The 10,200-nt window shown below is 48.6% G+C and overlaps 1 protein-coding gene across 1 annotated transcript; it reads left to right on the top strand.

The window, feature by feature from the left end:
- Positions 1 to 125: 125 nt before the first annotated feature.
- BUB1 (BUB1 mitotic checkpoint serine/threonine kinase) lies at positions 126 to 8,983 on the top strand. Its single transcript, XM_017837400.1, has 16 exons — positions 126 to 478; positions 1,173 to 1,225; positions 1,733 to 1,870; positions 2,669 to 2,764; positions 3,062 to 3,152; positions 3,553 to 3,628; positions 4,257 to 4,437; positions 4,926 to 5,004; positions 5,435 to 5,646; positions 6,047 to 6,187; positions 6,806 to 6,921; positions 7,567 to 7,728; positions 7,828 to 7,985; positions 8,064 to 8,241; positions 8,422 to 8,528; positions 8,685 to 8,983. The coding sequence occupies exons 1-16, from the start codon at positions 141 to 143 to the stop codon at positions 8,878 to 8,880; spliced, it is 2,322 nt and encodes a 773-aa protein (XP_017692889.1). The 5' UTR covers positions 126 to 140; the 3' UTR covers positions 8,881 to 8,983.
- Positions 8,984 to 10,200: the final 1,217 nt, after the last annotated feature.

The raw sequence follows: 10,200 nt of genomic DNA, 5'->3' as shown, positions 1-10,200 counted from the left end.
ATCTCTAGAATCTAGTTTTAGAAAGTTCTCCAAAGTGTGAAAAGCTGTTCTAGTCGTGCAGAACTGAAGGGCAAATGGCAGTGGCTGTGCCTGGGGGGTGTTTGGGTGTCGAGGGACGTTTCTCGGCTGGACTTTGCGGGATGTTTGAGCGTCATTTCTCACCCCTAAAGGTGCTCCCGTGTGCCAGGCCCAGCACAGCCCCGCCAGGGAACTGCGTGGCACCTGCTCCAACCTCAGGTGTGCCCGAGGTGCCAGAGCAGCCCCAGCCCAGTGTTGGCCCAGCCCCTGCTCCCACCCTGCCGCCAGCAAAGCCCCTCGGCTGCCGGGTCCCGTCGGCCTCCTTGTGGGAAAGAAGGGAGGAGAAGGACAGAGACAGAGCTCAGCCAGAGCTTGGGGAGCTCCAGAAGAGTCTGGTGCACCCTCCCTTCAGTGGTGCCTCAGCTGAGGAACGGGCACATCCCGACTCAGCTCTGCAACAGTGAGTATGAACAGGCTCCTTCAATTCGTGTCCTCAGCGCCTACACCGGCTGGGAATGAACTAAAAAGGAGTCTTTCCACCCCTTCTGAAAAGAAACAAACAAACCCACCCACCTGAAGTCACCTGTGGAAACTGGTGTTTGTTAGGCACGGAGCAAACTTAGTCCTCACTGCAGTGTTTAATTCCTTTAACCCGCTGTGGTTTAATTATGATAAGAGGGAATTGGGTGTGTAACTGCCTGGCTGTCCCTGGAATAAACACCAGGAATGCCTTGGTCGTGCAGATCCCACCCTGAGGTCTCCAGAGAAGGATAAAATTGTTGGTATTTTTCTCCTGCACTTCTGCTGTGGGACTGGGCCAATAGAGGACACAAAATTGGGGGGCAGAGGGAGAAACCCAGGCTGGCAAAGGGAGGGTGGCTGAGTAGGCTTGGCCAAGTTGGAACCAGTTATTCACTCATATCACGGAATTCCTTGGAGGCAAACTATGTCCCAGGAGAGCGTTGAATGCATTTTAACCTTTCTAAAGGACTCTGCTGCCTTCCAGGTTTCATATTCACTGGCAGCTGTAGGAGGATCTTTCAGAGGTTGATATTTAATAATATTCTAAAGGACTTCTCACTTCATTTAAATAGGGATTAAAATGGGATTTAAACAGTTTCTATTCCAAGCTGATGTTGTCACTCTTTCCTCAGAAGGCACCCCAAGAGATCCACTGGATTGACTCCTGCTGTGGATGTGAGGGAAGGTGAGGAGCCCAGTTGGGACGGACACTGATGCTGTTGGTGTGACTGTTCCTGGCTGGGGATCAATAATTGCATGTGGACACTGGTTCCAACCCTAGCAAAGCTTTTTGACTTCCCTGACTCCATCCCCGTGTGTCTGGGCAAGGTCTCTCCCTCCCTTCCATGCATCCAACCCCTGTTCCCACCTTCCATGCAGTTCCTTTCCCAGTTGCAGTCGGGAGATCCCTGTTTGTCCTTGCTGGGATAGATCATTCCCGTGAATTGCAGGCAGGTTCCTCAGGGGCCACCCAGCTGCCCCAGGTCCCTCTTGTCTCTCAGGGTGGTTTCTCTTGGGAATCTGCCCTGCAGGTCTGTAAACAAGCCAAAAATCCCTCCCAAAATCCCGCGCCGTCATTCCTCTACTCGCCTTGTTTACTTCTCCTCACTAACATTTTCCTTGCCGCTGGAATGTCCGTAAACAATCCCAGGCTCCTTCAGGAATGATCTGATCTCCCTGTTGTCTTTTTCAGCCTCCAGAGGTGGAAATTCCTCCTTTGCCTCTGGAAATGCTTCCCAGGCCACCCCGAACACCTCTCTGGCAGGAGGGAAGCAGGCAACGCCCTTCAAAGTGCAGCCGTCGCCCACGGTGCACACGAAGGAAGCCTTGGGTAAGATCTTTGGGATGACATCCTGCTTCCTCTGGAGTTAGTGGGATCTGGCCTGGAAATCTGAGCGCTCCACTAGCCAAGGAAGTTCTTTAGTGGTGGGCAAGTTCACCCTTCAGTCAATGAGGAAAATATTAAACCATCAACCTTCTGCTGGAATTTGGATGACTCGGAACTTTGGGCCAAAAAGAGGTGCTTTAACAGCATCCCAGCAGCCACATCCCATAAATTCCTGGAGAAGTCCCTGCCAGGCTTCTCTGGGAGTCCCTGAGCTGCTCTTGTCACTGCTGTCAGGGACTCCTGTTTGTAGGCAGCAGATCAATTTGGAAGTTGCCAGCTCTTGGTTGATGTTGAGCTGAATAAATCTCCCTGAAAAGAAAAACCAAAAAATAAACCCCCGAAACTTGTGGCGTTCTTTAGTTTTCCAAATATCCAAGTTTTCCAAAAATCTGGGAAATTAAAGGAGAATTTGCCCCCTTGGGAGGCCTTGGAAGGTGTGTGGTGGCCAAACTGGACCTCCCTGTGTCTGTTCAGTTGTCTGGGGGGGGGTTTAAATGTGTCTGGGAGGAATAATTGTTACTGGCATTTGATAAATTATAAGACCATTATAATTAATTACCTTTTAAGACTCTTATTATTAATTGGCATTTGATTTGTCTACAACACAACGGAAGAAGCTCTGAAAATTTCTTTTGCTGGGAATGTTATTCCTGTGTTGTTTTTTTTCCTTTACTTTTTTTTTTTCTTCATTTATTCTTTATTTTCCCTTCATTTTCCCTTCCATTTTTCTTCATTTATTAGGCTTTCTCATGGATGTGTTTCAAACACCCATCTTACCTGAACCATCACCCCTGGAAAACAGCAACGAAGAACTGGAAGCTTTTTTCAGGAAAAATGGTGTGTGCTATTTATTTTCCCAATCCATGCTATTCCATCCTTTATTTCCCATTTCTACCTCCCATCAGTCCTTGTTGTAAAAGTTAGGACAGGCTGACACCCAGGGTTTTACAGGAGTGAACACAGAGAGATTTCCAAACTGGCTTTGGGCTGGAAAAATCTGATTTCCAAGCATTTATTGGAAAGGGGATTTGAATGGGAATTCTGCAGGTGGAGGGACCTGGATGGGGGGGAAATGGAGCTGTTTAAATAATCTTTGTTGGGTGAAGATAACATTGGTTATCTCTTATTTTTCAGAGCCTGATGGGTGTTTGAAAACTAATGTTGCTGTCCCTGCCACTCCTGCGTTTTCCATCTTTCAGGATGAGAATGAGAAGGAGAACAGCAGGTAAGGGGGGAAAAAGGAACAGCTGAGCTGAGCTCGTGAAAAATTCCATGTGGGATTGATTCCACTCCATAGAACTTTGCCATGGCTGTGATTCCAGTCGGGATTGGCTTGGATACAACTGGTAGGAGCTGTGTGGAGAGTGGCAGGAGAAAAGCTGTAGTTGCTACCCTGGAATTGCCCAACTTCCCTGTTTGGACAGTGCTTGGGAGGCTTCATTTTTCTGGGGAATTTGGGGATAACTCGTTTCTTTGAGCTGCTGCAGGTTCTCCAAGGAGCTGCAAACGGGACTCTTAAGAAAAGAAATATAAAAATATCGAAGTTAAAACCGAACAAGTGTGCTTTGGTCAGCATGCCTGGGAAAGCTCCCGGGGAGAGGAGTTCTAAAATTCCTGTTTTTCAGCATCCCACAGCACAAGAACAAGCCAGAGGAGCCCAGAAGTCTTGGACAACAACACTTGACTGACTGTGCAGCAGAAGTGAGTGGTGATCCTGCAAGGATTGGCTTTGGAAGTGGGTTATGGAGTTATGGGGGTCATCAGATTTACCTTTTGTCCTCTCCCAGTCCCACAATATTCTTGGGAAGGCTGCCAGGCTGAAGTCTGGATGCCCTTTCCCATTCCCTGCCGATGGGATGAGCTTTTTTTTTTGGATTGTTAATTCTCATAAAACTTCTGGGAGCTTGAGAGTGGAGACCTCCTCCCCTGGGATGAATCCAGCTGTAGTTCCTACGTGGATTCAGCATCAGTTGGGGGGCAGGAAGAGGGATTTCACCTTCCAGCCTCACAGATTCCATAGCCAAGGAGATGCATAAAACCTCAGTCTGCCTGGATATAAGTGATCCCTGTATCATCATAAGATTTGCTCTTCCAGGCTCTCATGGCAATTTTTTTTGTTCTCTGCTGCTGATTATTGCCAACATTTATGTCTGGTCCAAAACTATGGAAACCTGGGATGCAACCTTTATGTTTCCATTCCTATATTTTCCTAATAACCCTTTATTTTTCTAATATTACAAGTTGACTCACCATTAGGCTGCTGGAGGTCACAGTGCAGACAATTTGATGGTTTAATTTGAGATCTTTTATCTCTTTTTCTCCCGTGTAGGAAGAGACGGGGACCACGGAATTCCTGAGGGATGATTACACGGTGTGGAACATCCAGTGCAGCAACAAAACCTTGGCTGCCAGTCCAAACAACACCAGAGACTTTGCACGAGCTGCCCAGCTCGTCTCGACGCCCTTCAGCTACCTGGCAGCTCATTCCCTACAACCTTTGGGGGACAGAGGTAAAATGAGGAATATTTTGGGATTAGGGCGTTTTGAATTTGGTGCCTCGTGACTCCAGTTTTGGCCACGTCCTACCCAGGGGATAGGATCTGGCCAAATCCTCCCACTGCTGCCGTTCCTGAGCCCACGTTCCCTGTGGGAAAACCAGCTGGGAGCTGGCCCAGCACATCAGCTCTCCAAGGATTTCTAATTGGAGGGATGAGAGATTTAAGGGATAAGACAATGGGTGTGTCCAACCAATTCCAAGGGGTCGTGAAGATCAAAACAGTGGCTGAATCCCAGCACCACCTTTATGCTGCTCTGCCTCTCCTTAATCTTGGAATACACCCCCTGGAGAAATCCAGCCCTGATCTTTACTCACATATTTTAAATTAGGCTTGTGGAGTTCTAGTTTTTGTGGGGAGCTGTGGGTGGGAATTCTCTAAATGTTCCTGTGTTTGGGGAAAATGAACACTGATTTGCTCTTGTTGCTGCTCCCTGTGTGCAGCCTGTGGGGATGACCTGCCACAGATGGATTTGGAGTTCTCTGGAGAAGTGCACAAACAGACAAAAAACAAGAAATTAAGGTATGTCGTGACTGGCTGGGATTTCAGGACATCCCAATGCAAGTTTTCCAAGGAATTCTGAAGTATTTGTGTGAGCCTGGCTCTGCTCAGGATATTTCTCAGCACTCTGGGGATAAATGAACCTGGGTTGGGTGACAACACCCCAAAAAATGCTTCCAGGATTCAAGTTTTGCCACATTTCAATCAAAAATTACCTGTCCAAAAATCCACTGCTTTCTTCCCTGTTGGTTGATGAACTTGAAAATTATTAAGTATCAGGGAATGGGACTTGACCAAACCTTATTTTCTTAAGAAAATTCCATTTTATTCATCTCAGTGCTGGCCAAGGTTGTGAGTGTGGGCATTTGACATGGTTTTTTTGCTTCCTGAAGGTGCCAAACCCCCGTGGCAGAAGGGTCAGCTAATGATATTTTGGTTTCAATCCCTATAGCCTCGCTCTGGAACACGTCACAGAGCCAAGGGAGCTCCAGGAAAACATCCTGAAACGTGGGAATGGCATTCAGGGAGTTGTTGGAGCTGCTTCTCAACAACAACATGAGCAAAGAACCACGAGCAGAGCTGAATCTTCCTGTGCAGGGCTGGAGAGAACTTCCCAGGAGAAGTTGTGTGGAGGTGTCACAGCCCAGAGAGTGGGAGCTGCAGGCATGGAGCATTCCCTGGGTTTTTTTGTGCTATATATTCCAAGATTGGAGCAGGGATCACCTGCAAGGGATGTGAGGAGGGACAGCTGTGGGTTGAACCTGTGTTTGGATGATGCCAAAGATATTCCAAAGTGCAGGAACACTTGGAGTACTCACAGGTTCTGCGCTCATCAGGGCCCAAATGCTTTGGAAAAATCCAGCTTTCTGGGCATCTTTGACAGGTCTAAAACCTGGAATGTCCAAAGGGAGGGATGTTTAACTTATCCCTCTTGGGGTTTATGTTTTGTAATATTTCCTTTGAATCAGTGATGCTCATTCAAGTGTAACCTTGTGTGACCTCTTTGAAATGACATTTGTTGCTTAAATACTTCTCTTTTTTTTTTTTTTTTTTTTCCATGAAGTCCTTGTGGAGAACCCTTGGGATAAGGCATTGATTGCCAAGTTCTTGTCGGAGCTTCCCAAACCTCTCCACACCTACACCAACTACTTCGAGTGGAAATCTCTCCTTCCATTGATCACAGTGAAGGCTGAGCTCCCACTGGGTAAGAGCTCCTTTGGGCATTCCATCTGCAAGCATTTCTCAGTGTTTTTCCGGGAAAAATTCTCGGGAAATGTTTTTTGGAATTCAGCTTCCCTGTGCACATATCCAGATGCCTTCCAGGTTATCCCAACCTCAGCTGTGGGGTCAGGCCAGGGGTTGGTTTGTTTGTCTTTTGTAGCATAATCCTTTTGGATGCAGGGCTCTTGAGTGGTCGTTTTCCTGGTTTTCCTTATAAACTGGGACACAACCCTCGAGCCTTGTATGGAGCAGCAGCGGTCCCGTGTCAACAAAAGCTGTAGGGACGAGGATTGCAACACCCCTGTGGGACTCAAACATTGGTGTTTACTCTTGAGGTCACAGCCTTTGGAATTTGATCCCTTCCAGGGGGGTCAGACCAAAAATAGAAACGCTGTTTTTTTAGCATGTGGCACTTCCAGCACTCCTGGTTTCAGGAGCTGAGTCCAGGCTTTCTCCTAGGGAAGGGATGACTTGTAGGGAAGAAAACAGCTCGGGGCTTAAATAATCCATGTAGGCTGGTGCTCTCCTTTTTTTTTTCCCTGAGTAGTGATTCTCCTCCTGGAGTCTGCAAGCAGGATTTGATGTTGTTCATCTCTTTAAGGTTCCAACTCATTCCATGTGGATTGCTTGGTTGGAGAGGGAGCTTTTGCCCAAGTCTATCAGGCTTCCCTCCTGGATGCCAATAACCCTCGGAACAACCAGAAAGTCGTGTTCAAGGTCAGTGGGATTGGGCCAGGAATGCTCTCCTGGAATGATTCTGGAGTCTTACAGTAGTGACACCTCCCCTTGGCCTTCCCACTTCAGATCTGTCCCTGGGACCTTTTTGTGGATCTTCTCATCAACATTTGGGCTTTCAGGAAAAAGCCTTCTTTGTGTTAACACCCTATGTGAGATCTTTTGGGGATAAAAAGGTGATTTATGCTTTCTTTTGAGCATCAGGGATACACCAAAGTGTGTGGCCAGAATGGGATTGTGGCATGGAATTGGATTCCTGATAGGACAGGACTGATCATCAAGTCTATTGACCTGAGGTTAATTTCTGTGAGGGGAGTGAGGCTCTGTCACAGTTTTCCCAGAGAAGCTGTGGCTGCCCCATTCCTGGAAGTGTCCAAGGCCAGGTTGGACGGGGCTTGGAGAAACCTGGGCTAGTGGAAGGTGTCCCTGCCCATGGCAGGGGGTTGGAATAGGATCATCTTTAAGGTCCCTTCCAACCCAAACCATCCCAGGATTCCATGATCCTATCATATGTATTTATTTGGGAAGGGAAGATGCCAAATCTCCCACTAAAAAACCCCAGCCTGAGAGGAACTTCTGCTTTCAACGCTCACAGATTTTCCCAGTAAATCCACTTCTTACTTCCAGGTCCAGAAACCTGCCAACCCTTGGGAGTTCTACGTTGCAACCCAGCTGGTGGAAAGGGTGGACCCCAGCCTGCACCACCTCTACGCTCACTTTTATTCTGCTCATTTCTTCCGAAACGGGAGCATTTTGGTGGGTGAACTCCACAGCTACGGAACGTTGCTGGTGAGTGGCATCAGCTTCTGCTCTGGAGAGCATCTCTGTCCATCCCCTCAGGCCTTTAACCCATAGCAAGTCATCCCTGTGTGTCCTCTGGGTTCACAGAACGCCATCAACCTTTACAAGAGGATTCCCGAGAAGGTGATGCCCCAAGCCCTGGTGATCTACTTCGCCGTGAAAATCCTCCACATGGTGGAGGAGCTCCACAGCTGCCGGATCATCCACGGGGACATCAAACCCGACAACTTCATCCTCGGGGAAAGGCGAGTGTTTCTCACCCCGCGCGAGAGGCGGCGCCGGAGCCTCGACTTAACGTGGGCTGGTTCTTGTCGTGCCTGCAGGTTTCTGGACAATGACACCTGCGACATAGATGGGCTCTCCCATGGCTTGACCCTCATTGACTTTGGCCAGAGCGTTGACATGAAGCTCTTCCCCGAGGGGACGGCGTTCACCGCCCGCTGCGAGACGTCTGGGTTCCAGTGCGTGGAAATGCTGACGCGGAAACCCTGGAACTACCAGGTAGGGGATTCCCTGGAGCCTCCCACTGAGAATATTAGACTTTTAACTGTAAGAGCTGTGCCTTCAGCACACTCCCGAGCTCTCCTTTTGCAGAGCTTGTCCCCCCCACAGGGGTTTTCCAGCTGGTTTTTAGCGGCCTTGGTGTATTTTTAACGTGAAGCCGGCGTGTTCTTCGTTTAGACAGACTACTTTGGCATCGCAGCCACAATTTATTGCATGATCTTCGGCACCTACATGCAAATAAAGAATGAAAACGGAGTCTGGAAGCCTGAGGGAACCTTCAGGAGGTCAGTGTCAAAAACCTTTCCCAAACCTTTGCCTAGAAAGACCTGTTGTCAGCCCCGGCTTGCTTTGTTGATTCTGTCGCAGCTCCGACTGGGGGAGGTAAATTCCTATTTTAACAGCTTTAATTTAGCTTTTTTTTTTTGGTGCTCCTTTCACAGGCTTGCCAACGCTGAGCTGTGGAAGGAGTTCTTTGAGACCTTGCTGAACATCCCCAGCTGCCACAGCCTGCCCTCGCTCGGAGCCCTGCGCCAGAAGCTGAGGGACTTATTCTGCTCGTCCTACAAAAAGGAAATAAGGTTCCTTCGGAATAGACTCGTCGTGCTGCTCATCGAAAACAAACGCTCCCGAAAATGAGGGTCTATTTTTGTTTTGCACAGTTACCGAGGGCTTGGTGTTTTATGGCTGCAAGTTGTTTTTATGATAACTTGATTTCAAATAAATGGTTTTGGCGTTGACTTCGGCAATGGTGACTTGCATCTCTTCGTGCTTTTAGCAGAAAAAATACACTAAAATGGGTTGTTTAGCTCACCCAGGTTTGGGAGACTTTGAGTAAAGGCTACTCCTGCTCTACCTGTTCTTAGGAACTTCTGGGATGGAAGAAATAGAGGTTTGCAGGTCAGATTTAGGTTGGACAGGGCTGAACTCACCCTGGACACTCACTTCTGACCTCCCACAATGTCATTATTGAGGCTCGGGGGGAAAACCAAGAGGAAAGGGCCTCTTTTTTTGCCTTTGCTGTGGCAGAATGTTGGGAAAACACACAGGGAAAGTGACAGGAAAAGCGCTCCTTTAAAAGGAATATTTTATCAACACAACGCCGGGGGGAGGAGAGGGCATTAATTTCATTTGTGCATCTCCCCACAGGAGGGAGACAACGGCCTTTCCTAAATCTCCCTCCCTCTGCCTCTGTTTCAGGGGTATCTTTCAAGTTCGTTCAACTGGAAAACCAAGGTGAGCTAAGCCCAGCCCAGCTGGGACAGCCAGGGCTAGTGAGGAAGAGCAGGGATTCTGGGATCCAGTACGGAGCCGTGTGTTGGTTCTCAGAGGGTTTTGCTGTTCTCCTGCAGCTGGGGCTCCTCTTCCCTGCCTTTGTGGCAAAACCCCTCTGATTCCCCTTGGAAGCAGCCTGCTTTCCCTCTTGTCAGGCTTTCTGTGGCATATGGAAAAGCCTTCGGCTTTGATCCGAAGCAGCTGGTTCCTGACTCAGCCGGAGCAAGTTGCACAGGGAGAGGCGGATCAGCTGGAGAGACCTCGGAGCTGCTGGAAACATAAACATTCAATGCTGGGGTGGCTTTTTTGTTCCCTTTCTTCCCCAGTTTAACTTTTTTACGAGCTGAGCCGGAGCCAGCTGTTCTCTGGCCAGGCCAAAATCTCTGCCAGGCTCAAGTTTTTAGATCTATACTGTAAATTCTGCTTTTTTAGTTCCTCCTAACACAGAGGCTGCTCCGAAAAGTGCGGAGCCTTACGAGCACGATGGAGCTTTAACCCTCTTCTTTTCCCCTCATAAACGCTGCCATTTTCCATTAAATACCCTTAAAATGAACCCCCTGCACCAGCCATCTGTCCCTGGGCACCCTCCTTCCCCAGTGATCATCCCATGGGAAGCAGGAAGGATAAAGGGGGTAAAACCACCTCGTGAGGGGTCGCGCGGCGCGAAAACGGATCCACGGAGCG

The sequence above is a fragment of the Lepidothrix coronata genome, unplaced genomic scaffold (assembly GCF_001604755.1).
Source record: "Lepidothrix coronata isolate B3197 unplaced genomic scaffold, Lepidothrix_coronata-1.0 Scaffold304, whole genome shotgun sequence".
NCBI classification, from domain to species: domain Eukaryota; kingdom Metazoa; phylum Chordata; class Aves; order Passeriformes; family Pipridae; genus Lepidothrix; species Lepidothrix coronata.
This window is presented reverse-complemented; position numbering and strand designations above follow the sequence as displayed.